The sequence below is a fragment of the Anarhichas minor genome, unplaced genomic scaffold (genome assembly GCF_050575085.1).
Source record: "Anarhichas minor isolate MPS153535 unplaced genomic scaffold, ASM5057508v1 ptg000051l, whole genome shotgun sequence".
NCBI classification, from domain to species: domain Eukaryota; kingdom Metazoa; phylum Chordata; class Actinopteri; order Perciformes; family Anarhichadidae; genus Anarhichas; species Anarhichas minor.
The window spans coordinates 6,197,839-6,220,000 of NW_027466497.1; the positions used below are offsets into that span (position 1 = coordinate 6,197,839).

The 22,162-nt window shown below is 39.0% G+C and overlaps 3 protein-coding genes and 1 pseudogene across 3 annotated transcripts in view; all 4 read right to left on the bottom strand.

Moving 5' to 3' along the window:
* Window positions 1-749: 749 nt before the first annotated feature.
* Window positions 750-4,494, bottom strand: LOC142971959 (major histocompatibility complex class I-related protein 1-like). Its single transcript, XM_076112712.1, has 5 exons — window positions 4,133-4,494; window positions 3,150-3,416; window positions 2,628-2,906; window positions 1,152-1,454; window positions 750-868 (listed from the first exon to the last, which is right to left on the bottom strand). The coding sequence occupies exons 1-5, from the start codon at window positions 4,179-4,181 to the stop codon at window positions 750-752; spliced, it is 1,017 nt and encodes a 338-aa protein (XP_075968827.1). The 5' UTR covers window positions 4,182-4,494.
* Window positions 4,495-7,790: 3,296 nt separating this feature from the next.
* LOC142971960 (major histocompatibility complex class I-related protein 1-like) lies at window positions 7,791-10,785 on the bottom strand. The gene is made up of 4 exons (XM_076112713.1): window positions 10,674-10,785; window positions 9,740-10,006; window positions 9,218-9,496; window positions 7,791-8,287 (listed from the first exon to the last, which is right to left on the bottom strand). The coding sequence occupies exons 1-4, from the start codon at window positions 10,720-10,722 to the stop codon at window positions 7,926-7,928; spliced, it is 957 nt and encodes a 318-aa protein (XP_075968828.1). The 5' UTR covers window positions 10,723-10,785; the 3' UTR covers window positions 7,791-7,925.
* A 2,296-nt stretch (window positions 10,786-13,081) lies between these two features.
* Window positions 13,082-16,284, bottom strand: LOC142971961 (major histocompatibility complex class I-related protein 1-like; annotated as a pseudogene).
* A 2,510-nt stretch (window positions 16,285-18,794) lies between these two features.
* LOC142971963 (major histocompatibility complex class I-related protein 1-like) overlaps window positions 18,795-22,162 on the bottom strand; it is a 3,511-nt gene continuing 143 nt past the window's right edge. Inside the window, exons 2-5 of the mRNA XM_076112714.1 lie at window positions 21,271-21,537; window positions 20,749-21,027; window positions 19,194-19,496; window positions 18,795-18,898 (exon numbers count right to left, since the gene is read on the bottom strand). Coding sequence (XP_075968829.1) covers window positions 18,795-18,898; window positions 19,194-19,496; window positions 20,749-21,027; window positions 21,271-21,537 — 953 coding nt within the window. The remainder of the gene's footprint in view (window positions 18,899-19,193; window positions 19,497-20,748; window positions 21,028-21,270; window positions 21,538-22,162) is intronic.

Consider the following 22,162-nt stretch of genomic DNA (forward strand, 5'->3'; position numbering starts at 1 on the left):
GAACATGAACACTACAAGAACACACCGGGAATCCAGGGACGAGACAAGAGACGAGGGGGCAAATCCAGCATGACGAGGCAGGGCAGGCAGACGTGGGAAACCGGGAGCAGGACAAGACAAACGGGCGGGTAGAACACAAACAATGACCTGGCAGTGAGTGACTGAGAGACAGGGGTTTATAAGGTGACTTGAACAGGTGAGGAGAGTTGTGCTGATGAGGGAGTGCTTGATTACTGATCAGGGACAGGTGAAGGGAGTTGGAATGGTGCTGAGGGAGTGGCTGACAGGTAGAGTGAGGAGCTACAGAAAAACACACTCAGAACACTCAAGGCAAAGCCTGATCGTGACAGAAACTCTCCAAAATACTGTCTGCGTGTCGACCTCAAGGACCATGGACAGAAGAGGACCCATCCATCATCCGGTCTGTCACAGGTCAGAACAGATAAAAGGTGAGCCAACCATTGGTTCATCAGTGTGACTGAAGACCTGTTTGATGCTGCAGACTTTGCCACGACAACTCTGGACATTTCACTCTGTGTTTGCAGGAATGAATCCTGAAATAAAGAGACGTTACAATATTAAATGTTAAAGTAAATACAGAGTTTATGAAAAGAAACCAACAAAACACTTTTGCATGTTTTGTATTAATTTCACTGATTTCTGCTTTGACTGTAAATGTGGGAGAGCTCATACAGTATACGCAGTACGTCTTCTACTGTGTTGAATCCAACAGTGGAGTAAAAATGGCTTCACTCACCATTATTGTTCCTCCTCCAGATGAAGAGTCCAGCGATGCAGAGTGCCAGAAGCAGCAGCAGTCCTACAACAACTCCAGTAACACCAGCAGCAGGAAACTCTGACGGAGAAACTGGAACACAAAACAGTCACACGTTGTCTCTACCACAGATGATGAGAACAATGTTATCATAGAAATAATTGCCCAAACTATGAAAATAAGAGTCAGAAGAAGAGGATAAGAGGTTGCAAACCTGATTCTTCTATCAGGATTAAGAGGAGGGTTAAAGATTTAAAAGTTACAACAACTCGTCTGTTGAATTGACAACAAAATGCTTTTGGGCATAACCTCTGAAGTTATGATCCAGGTCTAGCGTTAGTTTTTAAACTTCCATCACATCTGATCTCAGTCTTACCCCAGTTGGTCCTGATCTGTGCTTTGTCCAGTTTGGTGACGATGACGTCCTCCACACCAGAGAGATGAAACACACAGTCGTACCTCCTCCAGTCTTCAGGTGCGACTGATGAAAGGATCAGGTCCACACTGATCTGGAAGGATCCATCGTGGTTGGGGAGGATCTCTCCGTGGTCCACGTCCTCATGATGCTCCTCTCCATCTTTCCTCCAGTACATCATGGCTCTGTCAGGGTAGAAACCTGTAGCGTGGCAGCTGACTGGGGAGGAGGGAGTCTTCTGGAGGAGAGACACTGAGGGAAGGTCTAGGGATTTAAAAACAAACAAGAAAACTGTGTATAGGACTTAGGCTGGCATGTTATGCATCAATAGAAATAAATCAGTTTAAAAGCATCAGTAAATATTGATGCACGTTACTTTCTTACCCTGGACAGTACACATGTCATGTGATTTAATTCAGATGCACATCATGCAGTCTACTTACACCACCAGGGGGAGCCTTATTCATGATACTACTACACACCGAATTAGTACTAGTGAGGCACTGCAATAAATAGTATATTTAATATTAAACAATGACAACATCTGGGGGTTGTGAGATGTAAATAGAGAGTAAAAATAAAGTCCTGCTACACAAATCTCTATTAATCATTGATAATGTTTTTGTAATCTGTTTATTTGTGAAATAATGAATAATAGTTTGAACTCTAAAATCCTTGAACATTTCATTTAAATTTGTTTTATTTTGAGGGTTTATATTTAAATGAAGTTATTTGAGAGGTTTAGACAGGAAGTGTCTCTTTGTGTTTGTCTCTCTCACCTAGACACAACTGTTTGTAATGAATCTAAACCAAAGCCTTTAATCCTTACAATGCATTGTATTTTATAAGCTTGACATGTTATTTATTAAATGCAAAGATATCTAAATCAGTGAAAATAATACTGTTTAATAACCATGTTTTTCATGTACTGAATTTTAATTTAAGGACCATTCATCATTAAATCAATAATCTATTCATTGATATTCCTGAGTATCAGTAATCATCAATAAATTATTATTTATCTTAATATTAACATCCCAACATGAAGTACTGGGAGTTAAATGTGTTCATGAAGCAGACCATGCTGCTGGAGGCCCAGGCCGTGTTACTGGGCCCACTGGAGGGAATGGAGAACCAGAACCAGGAGTGCATGGAGCACACTGTCAGACATCTGCTGCAGTAAAATGAGAGGTTTTCTAAAGGGACCCTGGTGCTCACAAACACGACCGCTTTTATCCACATGGACCGCCAGAATCAACACAAAGTTAAAGTTCCTTCTAGTAGCTTTAAGTGAATAAAGTTATGAAATAAAAGTGGAGAGGACGCCAAGAATAAAAGAGATGAAGTGAGGTGAGAGAAACTATGTCCATATTTACTCTACATTAAAACAGAAGAGGCGTGTGAACACTTTAGTGTCATCAGGTCACGTGACTCTACCTGTTCTCTGCAGAGAGCTCCTCCCATAGTGCAGATACGTCTTCAGCCAGTGAGGACATTCGTGGTTGCAGTAATATTTATCGTATTCTAATCTGGCTTTGTCAGCATCCCATCTAAGTTTGGTGCTGAACGCCTGCTGTCTTGGTGCAGTCCACGTCAGCATCTGCAGGTCCAACACAATGAAGTCTTCTCCATCATAACCATACTGATTAAAACCAATCACCTCTCCAGTCTCATCATCCCACTCACAGCCGCTCATGGTCTGTAAAATGTGGGCACCTGAGAGAGGTAGAGAGGGAGAAAGTGACATCGCAGCACAGACGATTATTAACACATAACATCACATCTTCACCACAGAGACACGCTGATCCACCAATTACTGGCTCTGTGGAAGCCACTCAACATCTGCTGGAAAACAGAGTGAAAGTCCATATTCTCTTCATCAAAAAGCACTGGCATGTGTTCATACAGGAAGCTACATCTCACCAGCTAAACGTTAAACATGAACATAAACAGACCTACCTCCAGTTTGGTTTAAGCGCTGCTTCAAGGCGTCAAGGTTGGCTCTGAAGAACTGATGATTGCTAGAACACCTCTGAACATACCACTCCATGTGTTGTGGGTTATCCTTTAGCAAATCTCTCATCCAGTCCTGTTTGGGCTCCGGGTTCATGCTGTTGCTGTCACAGTAACCCATCTGGACGTCATCGACCATCCCAAGACCCACAAACTCTGGAATGTTTGTGACTCCAGAAGTTGCAGTCAGGACATATTTCAGGGAGTGTTTCACTGCAGAACAAAGAAGGTTTATTGGAACTTAATTTTTATACAAATTATGGATATTAATGGTCGTCAATTACAATAAAAAGGGAGAATTTAAAATTATTTTAAATCACAATGACATACCTAAAGAATATGTTGTAGACCCACTAACGTCACTAATTTTATGTTGTGACTTTGTGCATTGAGCAACGAGTCATGTAGATGGCCCGTGTACAATAATAATATATGTTTTATTGTAGCCTTATTTTAAATCATGTAACTTTGGCCTTCTTACAGCAGATATTTGTTCATTTGTGATTGTGTACTTTAGGGAATTATTATTATTAGCTAGTCAACGTCTTGTAATAGTTGTCGTATATAATTTGATTTACAAACAATAATATATGGGGATAGCCTCTGTCCTCCCTAAAGATACGGACATTACTTCACACAGAGGTTATGAACAACTTTTACTTTCCTCCACTAAAGCATGAATGCAGCATATGTGTCGTTCTGTAACGCACTGACGAGTAACCTACATGAGAACAATACATAGGCTGATCATGTGAAGTCAGTGTCAGATGGACACGTTTGAATAACGGAATTATTATAAACACGTGTGACGGAGTGAAAGTGAAACTATGACTCCTGATGTCGCTCTTTACAAAGTGACTGCAACGAGTTTTACAGCGACAATAATAACAGGAAACAGCGTAACGGTGAGAGTCACAGTGTGATCTTACCTGTAGATGCAACATGACAGAAGAGCAGCAACATAAATAACGTTTTCATGTTGTTATGATAAGTAAACCTCAAGCTGAAGAGCGAGTCAGGTGAATGAACGTTCACCTGTGACACCGGGCATGCGCAGTGTATGTAGGGTGCGGCGTGACCTTTGAGTCATAACGAAAAAAATAGTCGAAATCAAAATCACCACATTTGGACATACAGCACAGGTAAGGAAAACACCAGACGTTTCCAATCCCCACTGCAAAGCCAATACATGTCAGCAGGTACTGAACCTTGTTGTCCCATTTGGGTCTCTCCTCCACCCCAGAGTCTTCTGCTTTGCCCATCCTCAGCCGGCAAAAAGCACAATCCCAGCTCGTCTCTGTCTTCCTCCCTTTAGTGGGCTGTCTTTACTGTTCAATTCAATTTATTTTGTATCGCCCAAAATCACGAATTGACCTCAGAGGGCTTTACAATCTGTACACACACGACATCCTCTGTCCCAGGACCCTCACACCGGTACAGGAAGAACTCCAAACAAAACCTTTAACGGTGAGAAAAAAGTAAGAAACCTCAGGGAGAGCAACAGAGGAGGGAAGTGTACAGAATGAACAACATAATAGAGTTACAACACATTCAATGCATATGACATGAATGATTCATGGACTGTTGGTTAATCAGTAGCAGCTTTGAGTCACGGTTACAGAATTTATTGTTTTTTCAGAGGAAATCAGGCCACCGGGATTTCCTGTCAAAACACCGGGCATGATGATTTAATGGTTAAACTTGCCAAGTCTGTTGAAAATGTTAGCGTGCAAAGACTCAGATTAATGGATAACCTGGTGATGCTGTTTTAAATGTAGCACTGATCTAAAGCGCACCTTTTGGATGCAGTCAATAGAAAAGACACCAACACAACAGTTGTACTGTAACAGAGATGTCTTTATTATTGTTAATACAACTAGAAAGGTTCACTCAGTGATTGAATTAATATAACCCATCATTTGCAAATCCCTCTTGAACATGCAGCCATAACTGGCCACCCAAAATATAATGCAGTTTGCATTACACATCCATTAAACATGTAGAAAAAGTTATGAAAACAGCACCAAATGTAAACTGTGATATTGCAAAACTGTTAAAGATATCAAAAATACTAAATTATCTTATTAATCATCTACAACTCCTTAATAATTGGTTTGTAAAATATATAATACTTCATTTACAAATGGGGAATCCATTATTTATAAAGTATGAAAACACAATAATCAGCGGTGTATAAAGTACCCAAAAGCCATACTTGAGTAAAAGTAAAGATACCTTACTGGAAAATGACTCCAGTAAAAGTAAAAGTCACCTATTAGAATACTAATTGAGTAAAAGTCTTAAAGTATCTGATATTTATTGTACTTAAGTATCAAAAGTAATTTTCTGATATTAAATGTACTTAAGTATTGAAAGTAAAAGTACAAGTAAATGCTGTTAATAAAGCAAAGGGTCAGAATTTTGAGAATTATGAAGTTTATTCTTTTAAGTGCTGTGGCACCATGACCAAGGACATGGAGCTGTGTTGACAATGATTGGGTTGGCTGTGATCCATCCAGGAGCAACAATGTTCAACATAATATATTGTACATAAATATACTTTTGCATCTACTATGAACTTATCATCATAAATCTCCGAAAAGCAATATGACACTATGAAGGAGTTGTAACAGTGCGTTTATAAGTATGCTCATTCCGACTAGAGGATGTAGAGGGCAAATGCATAATGTTGTGTTCAGCAGAAAATATCCACTTGATGCATCAGGTCAGTGTTGTGAGAAAGGACACCTGCCTCGTGAACTCCTATGGGCCTGAATTGAACACAATAGGCAAAGGTTTGTCTCAAGCTGAATCTGCAATTGGGCGACTGCTACCATCATAACTCCATCTGATCATCCACAAAACGACTCAAATATCAAAACATGATCAATACTAAAGTAACAACCCAGTCATTACTTGAAACTGAACAATGTCCTGTTCATCTTCAAAAGAAGTTGGTTTTCAAAATTGCGAGAATTCCGTCTCGCTCTTCTTGGGCTGAAGACTAGTCCTGCGATGCTAACTAGCCTTTCACAGGCCGCTGAGGCAGGTAGAGGTGTGTTCAGCTGCACAGACAGCTTGCGCACAGCTGGGAAGGATTCCCCTAATGCTAACACTAATGCTAACACTAATGCTAACACTAATGCGAATCCTAATGCTAACACTAATGCTAACACTAATGCTAACCCTAATGCTAACCCTAATGCTAACACTAATGCTAACCCTAATGCTAACCCTAATGTGATTAACCAATGATTTAACTTGCAAGCTAGGACCACTGATTCACCAAACCTGCTTGTTACAGTCTGTGTTCCACCACAGTCCCCGACGCTGGTCTCATGATTCATTTTGTTTCTAAAGATAGATTTGATTTTGTAGCGAGTAACGAAGGTTTCAGGGGAAATGTATCGGAGTAAAAGTATCAGTTTTCTTTGCAAAATGTAGTGAAGTAAAAGTAAAAGTCAACAGAAATATAAATAGTAAAGTAAAGTACAGATATCCAAAAAAACTACTTAAGTACAGTAACTAAGTTTTTCTACTTCGTTACTATACACCACTAACAATAATGAAACACATAATAGACAAGCTTATTAATCAAGAATAAAACATTTGTTACTGTTATGAACTGCATACTAATGAATTATTAATGTAGGAACAATGCTTTATAAATGATGAATTAAGTGTTTACTCATACTTAACTAATGCTTCATAGTGAGTTACCAATAAATGCTTTGTAAGGCATAAATAGTCCTCACTTTAGATGAGGTCTATTTAAAATACTTAATAAATATTTTGTAAGGCATAAATAGTCCTCACTTTAGATGAGGTCTATTTAAAATACTTAATAAATATTTTGTAAGGCATAAATAGTCCTCACTTTAGATGAGGTCTATTTAAAAATACTTAATAAATGCTTTGTAAGGCATAGATAGTCGGTAAAGTATGCCTTGTGAAAGTAAGGGTGGTCTTCAAATATCCCCAAACTCTCCAAAATACTGTCTGCGTGTCGACCTCAAGGACCATGGACAGAAGAGGACCCATCCATCATCCGGTCTGTCACAGGTCAGAACAGATAAAAGGTGAGCCAACCATTGGTTCATCAGTGTGACTGAAGACCTGTTTGATGCTGCAGACTTTGCCACGACAACTCTGGACATTTCACTCTGTGTTTGCAGGAATGAATCCTGAAATAAAGAGACGTTACAATATTAAATGTTAAAGAAAATACAGAGTTTATGAAAAGAAACCAACAAAACACTTTTGCATGTTTTGTATTAATTTCACTGACTTCTGCTTTGACTGTAAATGTGGGAGAGCTCATACAGTATACGCAGTACGTCTTCTACTGTGTTGAATCCAACAGTGGAGTAAAAATGGCTTCACTCACCATTATTGTTCCTCCTCCAGATGAAGAGTCCAGCGATGCAGAGTGCCAGAAGCAGCAGCAGTCCTACAACAACTCCAGTAACACCAGCAGCAGGAAACTCTGACGGAGAAACTGGAACACAAAACATTCACACGTTGTCTCTACCACAGATGATGAGAACAATGTTATCATAGAAATAATTGCCAAAACTATGAAAATAAGAGTCAGAAGAAGAGGATAAGAGGTCGCAAACCTGATTCTTCTATCAGGATTAAGAGGAGGGTTAAAGATTTAAAAGTCACAACAACTCGTCTGTTGAATTGACATCAAAATGCTTTTGGGCATAACCTCTGAAGTTATGATCCAGGTCTAGCGTTAGTTTTTAAATTTCCATCACATCTGATCTCAGTCTTACCCCAGTTGGTCCTGATCTGTGCTTTGTCCAGTTTGGTGACGATGACGTCCTCCACACCAGAGAGATGAAACACACAGTCGTACCTCCTCCAGTCTTCAGGTGCGACTGATGAAAGGATCAGGTCCACACTGATCTGGAAGGATCCATCGTGGTTGGGGAGGATCTCTCCGTGGTCCACGTCCTCGTGATGCTCCTCTCCATCTTTCCTCCAGTACATCATGGCTCTGTCAGGGTAGAAACCTGTAGCGTGGCAGCTGACTGGGGAGGAGGGAGTCTTCTGGAGGAGAGACACTGAGGGAAGGTCTAGGGATTTAAAAACAAACAAGAAAACTGTGTATAGGACTTAGGCTGGCATGTTATGCATCAATAGAAATAAATCAGTTTAAAAGCATCAGTAAATATTGATGCACGTTACTTTCTTACCCTGGACAGTACACATGTCATGTGATTTGATTCAAATGCACATCATGCAGTCTACTTACACCACCAGGGGGAGCCTTATTCATAATAATACTACACTTACCGAATTACTGCTAGTGAGGCACTGCAATAAATAGTATATTTAATATTAAACAATGACAACATCTGGGGGTTGTGAAATGTAAATAGAGAGTAAAAATAAAGTCCTGCTACACAAATCTCTATTAATCATTGAGAATGTTTTGGTAATCTGTGCTTATTTGTGAAATAATGAATAATAGTTTGAACTCTAAAATCCTTGAACAGTTCATTTAAATTTGTTTCATTTTGAGGGTTTATATTTAAATTAAATTATTTGAGAGGTTTAGACAAGAAGTGTCTCTTTGTGTTTGTCTCTCTCACCTAGACACAACTGTTTGTAATGAATCTAAACCAAAGCCTTTAATCCTTACAATGCATTGTATTTTATAAGCTTAACATGTTATTTATTTAATGTAAAGATATGTAAATCAGTGAAAATAATACTGTTTAATAACCATGTTTTTCATGTACTAGATTTTAATTTAAGGACCATTCATCATTAAATCAATAATCTATTCATTGATATTCCTGAGTATCAGTAATCATCAATAAATATTGGTCCCAGTCCTAATTATTATTTATCTTAATATTAACATCCCAACATGAAGTACTAGAATAAGAGAGATGAAGTGAGGTGAGAGAAACTATGTCCATATTTACTCTACATTAAAACAGAAGAGGCGTGTGAACACTTTAGTGTCCTTTAAAGAGCATCAGGTCACGTGAATCTACCTGTTCTCTGCAGAGAGCTCCTCCCATAGTGCACATACTCCTTCAGCCAGTGAGGACATGTGTGGATGCAGTAATTTTTATTGTATTCTAATGTGGCTTTCTCAGCATCCCATCTAAGTTTGGTGCTGAACGCCTGCTGTCTTGGTGCAGTCCACGTCAGCGTCTGCAGGTCCAACACAATGAAGTCTTCTCCATCATAACCATACTGATGAAAACCAATCACCTCTTCAGTCTCATCATCCCACTCACAGCCCTCCATCTTCTGTAAAATGTGAGCACCTGAGAGAGGTAGAGAGGGAGAAAGTGACATCGCAGCACAGACGATTATTAACACATAACATCACATCTTCACCACAGAGACACGCTGATCCACCAATTACTGGCTCTGTGGAAGCCACTCAACATCTGCTGGAAAACAGAGTGAAAGTCCATTTTCTCTTCATCAAAAAGCACTGGCATGTGTTCATACAGGAAGCTACATCTCACCAGCTAAACGTTAAACATGAACATAAACAGACCTACCTCCAGTTTGGTTTAAGCGCTGCTTCAAGTCGTCAAGGTTGGTTCTGAAGAACTGATGATTGATAAAACACCTCTGAACATACCACTCAATGTGTTGTGGGTTATCCTTCATAAAATCTCTCATCCAGTCCTGTTTGGGCTCCACGATCTTGCTGTTGCTGTCACAGTAACCCATCTGGACTTCATTGACCATCCCAAGACCCACAAACTCTGGAAGGTTTGTGACTCCAGAAGTTGCAGTGATGAAAAATTTCAGGGAATGTTTCACTGCAGAACAAAGAAGGTTTATTGGAACTGAATTTGTATATTTGTATGTTAAATCACAATGAGCTACCTAAAGAATATGTTATAGACCCACTAACGCTACTAATTTTATGTTGTGACTTTGTGCATTGAGCAACGAGTCATGTAGATGGCCCGTGTACAATAATAATATATGTTTTATTGTAGCCTTATTTTAAATCATGTAACTTTGGCCTACTTACAGCAGATATTTGTTCATTTGTGATTGTGTACTTTAGGACATTATTATTATTAGCTAGTCAACGTCTTGTAATAGTTGTCGTATATAATTTGATTTACAAACAATAATATATGGGGATAGCCTCTATCCTCCCTAAAGATACGGACATTACTTCACACAGAGGTTATGAACAACTTTTACTTTCCTCCACTAAAGCATGAATGCAGCATATGTGTCGTTCTGTAACGCACTGACGAGTAACCTACATGAGAACAATACATAGGCTGATCATGTGAAGTCAGTGTCAGATGGACACGTTTGAATAATGGAATTATTATAAACACAGTGTGACGGAGTGAAAGTGAAACTATGACTCCTGATGTCGCTCTTTACAAAGTGACTGCAACGAGTTTTACAGCGACAATAATAACAGGAAACAGCGTAACGGTGAGAGTCACAGTGTGATCTTACCTGTAGATGCAACATGACAGAAGAGCAGCAACATAAATAACGTTTTCATGTTGTTATGATAAGTAAACCTCAAGCTGAAGAGCGAGTCAGGTGAATGAACGTTCACCTGTGACACCGGGCATGCGCAGTGTATGTAGGGTGCGGCGTGTCCGTTGAGTCATAACGTAAAAAATAGTCGAAATCAAAATCACCACATTTGGATAAACAATGAACAGGAAGTATGAATAATTGTAATCTGAAAAGTAACTATAGTTGTCAGACAAATAAGAAGTACGATAATTCCCTCTTAAATTTAGTGGAGTAGAAGTTTATGCAACTTTATACTACTAAATGGTAATACTACAAGTAGTACAAGTACCTCAACTTTGTATGTAACTATGTGTTTGAATAATATTGTTTAGTTAGCGTACAGTCCTCCACTGTATAGACAGGTACAAAGGTACAACAACAATAACTTTACATTCATGATGCAGCTATTGACTAAAACATTTTTACAAAACTTGTATTCTGATGTTTCTACATATTTCTACAAATATACAGAGATGGAAGAAGTACATATATTGTACTTAAATCAATGTAGTGATACCACAGTGTGTAAATACTGTTACAAGTAAAAAGTCCTGCATTTAAAATATTTCTTTAGTAAAAGTGCAAAAGTGTTAGCATCACAATAGATCACAATAATATAATACATTTAATTAATCTGGTGCATCATATTATAGCATCTCACCTCCTCCATAGATTTGGCACAGGTAAGGAAAACACCAGACGTTTCCAATCCCCACTGCAAAGCCAATACATGTCAGCAGGTACTGAACCTTGTTGTCCCATTTGGGTCTCTCCTCCACCCCAGAGTCTTCTGCTTTGCCCATCCTCAGCCGGCAAAAAGCACAATCCCAGCTCGTCTCTGTCTTCCTCCCTTTAGTGGGCTGTCTTTACTGTTCAATTCAATTTATTTTGTATCGCCCGAAATCACAAATTGACCTCAGAGGGCTTTACAATCTGTACACACACGACATCCTCTGTCCCAGGACCCTCACACCGGTACAGGAAGAACTCCAAACAAAACCTTTAACGGTGAGAAAAAAGTAAGAAACCTCAGGGAGAGCAACAGAGGAGGGAAGTGTACAGAATGAACAACATAATAGAGTTACAACACATTCAATGCATATGACATGAATGATTCATGGACTGTTGGTTAATCAGTAGCAGCTTTGAGTCACGGTTACAGAATTTATTGTTTTTTAAGAGGAAATCAGGCCACCGGGATTTCCTGTCAAAACACCGGGCATGATGATTTAATGGTTAAACTTGCCAAGTCTGTTGAAAATGTTAGCGTGCAAAGACTCAGATTAATGGATAACCTGGTGATGCTGTTTTAAATGTAGCACTGATCTAAAGCGCACCTTTTGGATGCAGTCAATAGAAAAGACACCAACACAACAGTTGTACTGTAACAGAGATGTCTTTATTATTGTTGATACAACTAGAAAGGTTCACTCAGTGATTGAATTAATATAACCCACAATTTGCAAATCCCACTGAAACATGCAGCCATAACTGACCACCCAAAATATAATGCAGTTTGCATTACACATCCATCAAACATGTAGAAAAAGTTATGAAAACAGCACCAAATGTAAACTGTGATATTACAAAACTGTTAAAGATATCAAAAATACTAAATTATCTTATTAATCATCTACAACTCCTTAATAATTGGTTTGTAAAATATATAATACTTAATTTACAAAGTATGAAAACACAATAATGAAACACATAATAGACGAGCTTATTAATCAAGAATAAAACATGTGTTACATTACTGTTGTTATGAACTGCATACTAATGAATTATTAATGTAGGAACAATGCTTTATAAATGATGAATTAAGTAAGTACTCATACTTAACTAATGCTTCATAGTGTGTTACCAATAAATGCTTTGTAAGGCATAAATAGTCGGTAAAGTATGCCTTGCGAAAGTAATGGTGGTCTTCAAATATCCCCAAACCCTCCAAAATACTGTCTGCGTGTCGACCTCAAGGACCATGGACAGAAGAGGACCCATCCATCATCCGGTCTGTCACAGGTCAGAACAGATAAAAGGTGAGCCAACCATTGGTTCATCAGTGTGACTGAAGACCTGTTTGATGCTGCAGACTTTGCCACGACAACTCTGGACATTTCACTCTGTGTTTGCAGGAATGAATCCTGAAATAAAGAGACGTTACAATATTAAATGTTAAAGAAAATACAGAGTTTATGAAAAGAAACCAACAAAACACTTTTGCATGTTTTGTATTAATTTCACTGATTTGTGCTTTGACTGTAAATGTGGGAGAGCTCATACAGTATACGCAGTACGTCTTCTACTGTGTTGAATCCAACAGTGGAGTAAAAATGGCTTCACTCACCATTATTGTTCCTCCTCCAGATGAAGAGTCCAGCGATGCAGAGTGCCAGAAGCAACAGCAGTCCTACAACAACTCCAGTAACACCAGCAGCAGGAAACTCTGACGGAGAAACTGGAACACAAAACATTCACACGTTGTCTCTACCACAGATGATGAGAACAATGTTATCATAGAAATAATTGCCCAAACTATGAAAATAAGAGTCAGAAGAAGAGGATAAGAGGTTGCAAACCTGATTCTTCTATCAGGATTAAGAGGAGGGTTAAAGATTTAAAAGTTACAACAACTCGTCTGTTGAATTGACAACAAAATGCTTTTGGGCATAACCTCTGAAGTTATGATCCAGGTCTAGCGTTAGTTTTTAAACTTCCATCACATCTGATCTCAGTCTTACCCCAGTTGGTCCTGATCTGTGCTTTGTCCAGTTTGGTGACGATGTCGTCCTCCACACCAGAGAGATGAAACACACAGTCGTACCTCCTCCAGTCTTCAGGTGCGACTGATGAAAGGATCAGGTCCACACTGATCTGGAAGGATCCATCGTGGTTGGGGAGGATCTCTCCGTGGTCCACGTCCTCGTGGTGCTCCTCTCCATCTTTCCTCCAGTACATCATGGCTCTGTCAGGGTAGAAACCTGTAGCGTGGCAGCTGACTGGGGAGGAGGGAGTCTTCTGGAGGAGAGACACTGAGGGAAGGTCTAGGGATTTAAAAACAAACAAGAAAACTGTTTATAGGACTTAGGCTGGCATGTTATGCATCAATAGAAATAAATCAGTTTAAAAGCATCAGTAAATATTGATGCACGTTACTTTCTTACCCTGGACAGTACACATGTCATGTGATTTAATTCAAATGCACATCATGCAGTCTACTTACACCACCAGGGGGAGCCTTATTCATGATAATACTACACTTACCGAATTACTACTAGTGAGGCACTGCAATAAATAGTGTATTTAATATTAAACAATGACAACATCTGGGGGTTGTGAGATGTAAATAGAGAATAAAAATAAAGTCCTGCTACACAAATCTCTATTAATCATTGAGAATGTTTTTGTAATCTGTGTTTATTTGTGAAATAATGAATAATAGTTTGAACTCTAAAATCCTTGAACAGTTCATTTAAATTTGTTTCATTTTGAGGGTTTATATTAAAATTAAATTATTTGAGAGGTTTAGACAGGAAGTGTCTCTTTGTGTTTGTCTCTCTCACCTAGACACAACTGTTTGTAATGAATCTAAACCAAAGCCTTTAATCCTTACAATGCATTGTATTTTATAAGCTTAACATGTTATTTATTTAATGTAAAGATATGTAAATCAGTGAAAATAATACTGTTTAATAACCATGTTTTTCATGTACTAGATTTTAATTTAAGGACCATTCATCATTAAATCAATAATCTATTCATTGATATTCCTGAGTATCAGCAATCATCAATAAATATTGGTCCCAGTCCTAATTATTATTTATCTTAATATTAACATCCCAACATGAAGTACTAGAATAAAAGAGATGAAGTGAGGTGAGAGAAACTATGTCCATATTTACTGTACATTAAAACAGAAGAGGCGTATGAACACTTTAGTGTCCTTTAAAGAGCATCAGGTCACTTGAATCTACCTGTTCTCTGCAGAGAGCTCCTCCCATAGTCCACATACTCCTTCAGCCAGTGAGGACATTCGTGGAAGCAGTAATTTTTATTGTATTCTGATCTGGCTTCGTCAGCATCCCATCTAAGTTTGGTGCTGAACGCCTGCTGTCTTGGTGCAGTCCACGTCAGCGTCTTCAGGTCCAACACAATGAAGTCTTCTCCATCATAACCATACTGATGAAAACCAATCACCTCTCCAGTCTCATCATCCCACTCACAGCCCTCCATGTTCTGTAAAATGTGGGCACCTGAGAGAGGTAGAGAGGGAGAAAGTGACATCGCAGCACAGACGATTATTAACACATAACATCACATCTTCACCACAGAGACACGCTGATCCACCAATTACTGGCTCTGTGGAAGCCACTCAACATCTGCTGGAAAACAGAGTGAAAGTCCATATTCTCTTCATCAAAAAGCACTGGCATGTGTTCATACAGGAAGCTACATCTCAGCAGCTAAACATTAAACATGAACATAAACAGGCCTACCTCCAGTTTGGTTTAAGCGCTGCTTCAAGCCGTCAAGGTTGGTTCTGAAGAACTGCTGCTCAATCAAACACCTCTGAACATACAACTCAATGTGTTGTGGGTTATCCTTCATAAAATCTCTCATCCAGTCCTGTTTGGGCTCCACGATCTTGCTGTTGCTGTCACAGTAACCCATCTGGACTTCATTGACCATCCCAAGACCCACAAAGTCTGGAAGGTTTGTGACTCCAGAAGTTGCAGTGATGAAAAATTTCAGGGAGTGTTTCACTGCAGAACAAAGAAGGTTTATTGGAACTGAATTTGTATATTTGTATGTTAAATCACAATGAGCTACCTAAAGAATATGTTATAGACCCACTAACGCTACTAATTTTATGTTGTGACTTTGTGCATTGAGCAACGAGTCATGTAGATGGCCCGTGTACAATAATAATATATGTTTTATTGTAGCCTTATTTTAAATCATGTAACTTTGGCCTTCTTACAGCAGATATTTGTTAATTTTTGATTGTGTACTTTAGGGAATTATTATTATTAGCTAGTCAACGTCTTGTAATAGTTGTCGTATATAATTTGATTTACAAACAATAATATATGGGGATAGCCTCTATCCTCCCTAAAGATACGGACATTACTTCACACAGAGGTTATGAACAACTTTTACTTTCCTCCACTAAAGCATGAATGCAGCATATGTGTCGTTCTGTAACGCACTGACGAGTAACCTACATGAGAACAATACATAGGCTGATCATGTGAAGTCAGTGTCAGATGGACACGTTTGAATAATGGAATTATTATAAACACAGTGTGACGGAGTGAAAGTGAAACTATGACTCCTGATGTCGCTCTTTACAAAGTGACTGCAACGAGTTTTACAGCGACAATAATAACAGGAAACAGCGTAACGGTGAGAGTCACAGTGTGATCTTACCTGTAGATGCAACATGACAGAAGAGGAGCAACATAAATAACGTTTTCATGTTGATATGATAAGTAAACATCAAGCTGAAGAGCGAGTCAGCTGATTGAAAGTTCGCTTTTGATACCGGGCATGCGCAGTGTAGGGTGTAGCGTGACCATTAGTCATAACATCAAAAATAGTCGAAATCGACACCACCACACATGGACATACAGTACATGGTTTTCAATGGACAGGAAAGATATGAAATTTTAATCTGAAAAGTAACTATAGCTGTCAGACTAATAAGAAGTATGATAATTCCCTCTTAAATTTAGTGGAGTAGAAGTTTATGCAACTTTATACTTCTAAATGGTAATACTCAAGTAGTACAAGTACCTAAACTTTGTATGTAACTATGTGTTTAAATAATATTGCTTAGTTAGCGTACAGTCCTCCACTGTATAGACAGGTACAAAGGTACAACAAAAATAACTTTACATTCATGATGCAGCTACTGACTAAAACATATTTTTTACAATACTTTTATTTTGATGTTTCTACATATTTCTACAAATATACAGAGATGGAAGAAGTACATATATTGTATTTAAATCAATGTAGTGATACCACAGTGTGTAAATACTGTTACAAGTAAAAAGTCCTGCATTTAAAATATTTCTTTAGTAAAAGTGCAAAAGTGTTAGCATCACAATATATCACAATAATATAATACATTTAATTAATCTGGTGCATCATATTATAGCATCTCACCTCCTCCATAGATTTGGCACAGGTAAGGAAAACACCAGACATTTCCAATCCCCACTGCAAAGCCAATACATGTCAGCAGGTACTGAACCTTGTTGTCCCATTTGGGTCTCTCCTCCACCCCAGAGTCTTCTGCTCTGCCCATCCTCAGCCGGCAAAAAGCACAATCCCAGCTCGTCTCTGTCTTCCTCCCTTTAGTGGGCTGTCTTTACTGTTCAATTCAGTTTATTTTGTATCGCCCAAAATCACAAATTGACCTCAGAGGGCTTTACAATCTGTACACACACGACATCCTCTGTCCCAGGACCCTCACACCGGTACAGGAAGAACTCCAAACAAAACCTTTAACGGTGAGAAAAAAGTAAGAAACCTCAGGGAGAGCAACAGAGGAGGGAAGTGTACAGAATGAACAACATAATAGAGTTACAACACATTCAATGCATATGACATGAATGATTCATGGACTGTTGGTTAATCAGTAGCAGCTTTGAGTCACGGTTACAGAATTTATTGTTTTTTAAGAGGAAATCAGGCCACCGGGATTTCCTGTCAAAACACCGGGCATGATGATTTAATGGTTAAACTTGCCAAGTCTGTTGAAAATGTTAGCGTGCAAAGACTCAGATTAATGGATAACCTGGTGATGCTGTTTTAAATGTAGCACTGATCTAAAGCGCACCTTTTGGATGCAGTCAATAGAAAAGACACCAACACAACAGTTGTACCGTAACAGAGATGTCTTTATTGAATTAATCAAACGATTCATACAGCAAAGTTTTCACATTGAAATTAAACAGAGAGTGTTTAACAAGAGTGAAAGCATGCGGGTGAGAAACTAAAGAAAAAATGTACATTTATTGCACAAACAGATAGAAAAAAGGGGAAGAAGGTATTTACAATTTAACCAAACAGTATTCGTTAAAAATATAGTGACTAAAGTGAACCTTTTTTTTTTTATTTGATACAACTCGAAAGGTGCACTCAGTGATTGAATTAATATAACCCACAATTTGCAAATCCCACTTGAACATGCAGCCATATCTTAATTTGTATTAATAGATGCTGGACCATCAGGGGTAACTGGATTGAGAGAAAATCAGAAAATACTTAATAAATGCTTTGTAAGGCATAAATAGTCGGTAAAGTATGCCTTGCGAAAGTAATGGTGGTCTTCAAATATCCCCAAACTGTCACGGGGCATGATGGTGGACTCAAACGCAGAACAGAAGTAGAGTGAAAAGGGAATTTAATAAACACTTAAATCAGAACATGAACACTACAAGAACACACCGGGAATCCAGGGACGAGACAAGAGACGAGGGGGCAAATCCAGCATGACGAGGCAGGGCAGGCAGACGTGGGAAACCGGGAGCAGGACAAGACAAACGGGCGGGTAGAACACAAACAATGACCTGGCAGTGAGTGACTGAGAGACAGGGGTTTATAAGGTGACTTGAACAGGTGAGGAGAGTTGTGCTGATGAGGGAGTGCTTGATTACTGATCAGGGACAGGTGAAGGAAGTTAGACTGGTGCTGAGGGAGTGGCTGACAGGTAGAGTGAGGAGCTACAGAAAAACACACACAGAACACACAAGGCAAAGCCTGATCGTGACAGAAACTCTCCAAAATACTGTCTGCTTGTCGACCTCAAGGACCATGGACAGAAGAGGACCCATCCATCATCCGGTCTGTCACAGGTCAGAACAGATAAAAGGTGAGCCAACCATTGGTTCATCAGTGTGACTGAAGACCTGTTTGATGCTGCAGACTTTGCCACGACAACTCTGGACATTTCACTCTGTGTTTGAAGGAATGAATCCTCGCAGTACGTCTTCGCAGTACGTCTTCTACTGTGTTGAATCCAACAGTGGAGTAAAAATGGCTTCACTCACCATTATTGTTCCTCCTCCAGATGAAGAGTCCAGCGATGCAGAGTGCCAGAAGCAGCAGCAGTCCTACAACAACTCCAGTAACAGCAGCAGGAAACTCTGACGGAGAAACTGGAACACAAAACATTCACACGTTGTCTCTACCACAGATGATGAGAACAATGTTATCATAGAAATAATTGCCAAAACTATGAAAATAAGAGTCAGAAGAAGAGGATAAGAGGTTGCAAACCTGATTCTTCTATCAGGATTAAGAGGAGGGTTAAAGATTTAAAAGTCACAACAACTCGTCTGTTGAATTGACAACAAAATGCTTTTGGGCATAACCTCTGAAGTTATGATCCAGGTCTAGCGTTAGTTTTTAAACTTCCATCACATCTGATCTCAGTCTTACCCCAGTTGGTCCTGATCTGTGCTTTGTCCAGTTTGGTGACGATGACGTCCTCCACACCAGAGAGATGAAACACACAGTCGTACCTCCTCCAGTCTTCAGGTGCGACTGATGAAAGGATCAGGTCCACACTGATCTGGAAGGATCCATCGTGGTTGGGGAGGATCTCTCCGTGGTCCACGTCCTCATGATGCTCCTCTCCATCTTTCCTCCAGTACATCATGGCTCTGTCAGGGTAGAAACCTGTAGCGTGGCAGCTGACTGGGGAGGAGGGATTCTTCTGGAGGAGAGACACTGAGGGAAGGTCTAGGGATTTAAAAACAAACAAGAAAACTGTGTATAGGACTTAGGCTGGCATGTTATGCATCAATAGAAATAAATCAGTTTAAAAGCATCAGTAAATATTGATGCACGTTACTTTCTTACCCTGGACAGTACACATGTCATGTGATTTAATTCAAATGCACAGCATGCAGTCTACTCACACCACCAGGGGGAGCCTTATTCATAATAATGCAAGACTGAAATCCTGTGTTGATCAAGTATGACCACTAGTCGGCACTGTTTACGGGGTTTGGTGTGATGGGGAGGAGGTGACGGGAGTAGAAGGAGAGTAGCGAGAGACGGTGATCTGATTTGGTGCGGTTCTGTGGAAGCTTGACGAAAGTTATGAGAAAAACCCAAAACGTGTTGGACTGATTAATTCCTTTATCATACACCCACGACGCTTACAATAATACTACACTTACCGAATTACTACTAGTGAGGCACTGCAATAAATAGTATATTTAATATTAAACAATGACAACATCTGGGGGTTGTGAGATGTAAATAGAGAGTAAAAATGAAGTCCTGCTACACAAATCTCTATTAATCATTGAGAATGTTTTTGTAATCTGTGCTTATTTGTGAAATAATGAATAATAGTTTGAACTCCAAAAGCCTTGAACAGTTAATTGAAATTTGTTTTATTTTGAGGGTTTATATTTAAATTAAATTATTTGAGAGGTTTAGACAGGAAGTGTCTCTTTGTGTTTGTCTCTCTCACCTAGACACAACTGTTTGTAATGAATCTAAACCAAAGCCTTTAATCCTTACAATGCATTGTATTTTATAGACTTAAGATGTGTTATTTATTAAATGTAAAGATATGTAAATCAGTGAAAATGCTACTGTTTAATAACCATGTTTTTCATGTGCTGAATTTTAATTTAAGGACCATTCATCATTAAATCAATAATCTATTCATTGAGATTCCTGAGTATCAGTAATCATCAATAAATTATTATTTATCTTAATATTGACATCCCAACATGAAGTACTGTGAGTTAAATGTGTTCATGTAGCAGATGTGAATGATCTCACTTAGAGTCACCGTGAGGAACTTTAATGAGCTTTAAGTGAATAAAGTTATGAAATAAAAGTGGAGAGGACGCCAAGAATAAAAGAGATGAAGTGAGGTCAGAGAAACTATGTCCATATTTACTGTACATTAAAACAGAAGAGGCGTGTGAACACTTTAGTGTCCTTTAAAAAGCATCAGGTCACGTGAATCTACCTGTTCTCTGCAGAGAGCTCCTCCCATAGTGCACATACTTCTTCAGCCAGTGAGGACATATGTGGTTGTAGTAATTTTTATTGTATTCTAAGCTGACTTTGTCAGCATCCCATCTAAGTTTGGTGATGAACGCCTGCTGTCTTGGTGCAGTCCACGTCATCGTCTGCAGGTCCAACACAATGAAGTCTTCTCCATCATAACCAAACTGATGAAAACCAATCACCTCTCCAGTCTCGTCATCCCACTCACAGCCGTCCATGCTCTGTAAAATGTGGGCACCTGAGAGAGGTAGAGAGGGAGAAAGTGACATCGCAGCACAGACGATTATTAACACATAACATCACATCTTCACCACAGAGACACGCTGATCCACCAATTACTGGCTCTGTGGAAGCCACTCAACATCTGCTGGAAAACAGAGTGAAAGTCCATATTCTCTTCATCAAAAAGCACTGGCATGTGTTCATACAGGAAGCTACATCTCACCAGCTAAACGTTAAACATGAACATAAACAGACCTACCTCCAGTTTGGTTTAAGCGCTGCTTCAAGTCAACAATGTTGGCTCTGAAGACATGATGACTTCTAGAACACCTCTGAGCATGCCAATCCATGTGTTGTGGGTTATCCTTTATAAAATCTCTCACCCAGTCCTGTTTGGGATCCGCAGTCTTGCTGTTGCTGTCACAGTAACCCGCCAAGACTTCATCGACCATCCCAAGACCCACAAACTCTGGAATGTTTTTCACTCCAGAAGTTGCAGTCAGGACATATTTCAGGGAGTGTTTCACTGCAGAACAAAGAAGGTTTATTGGAACTGAATTTTTATACAAATGATGGATATTAATGGTCGTCAATAAAAAAATAACAATAGGATAATTTAAAAATATGTTAAATCACAATGAGCTACCTAAAGAATATGTTATAGACCCACTAACGTTACTAATTTTATGTTGTGACTTTGTGCATTGAGCAACGAGTCATGTAGATGGCCCGTGTACAATAATAATATATGTTTTATTGTAGCCTTATTTTAAATCATGTACTTTGGCCTTCTTACAGCAGATATTTGTTCATTTGTGATTGTGTACTTTAGGGAATTATTATTATTAGCTAGTCAACGTCTTGTAATAGTTGTCGTATATAATTTGATTTACAAACAATAATATATGGGGATAGCCTCTATCCTCCCTAAAGATACGGACATTACTTCACACAGAGGTTATGAACAACTTTTACTTTCCTCCACTAAAGCATGAATGCAGCATATGTGTCGTTCTGTAACGCACTGACGAGTAACCTACATGAGAACAATACATAGGCTGATCATGTGAAGTCAGTGTCAGATGGACACGTTTGAATAATGGAATTATTATAAACACAGTGTGACGGAGTGAAAGTGAAACTATGACTCC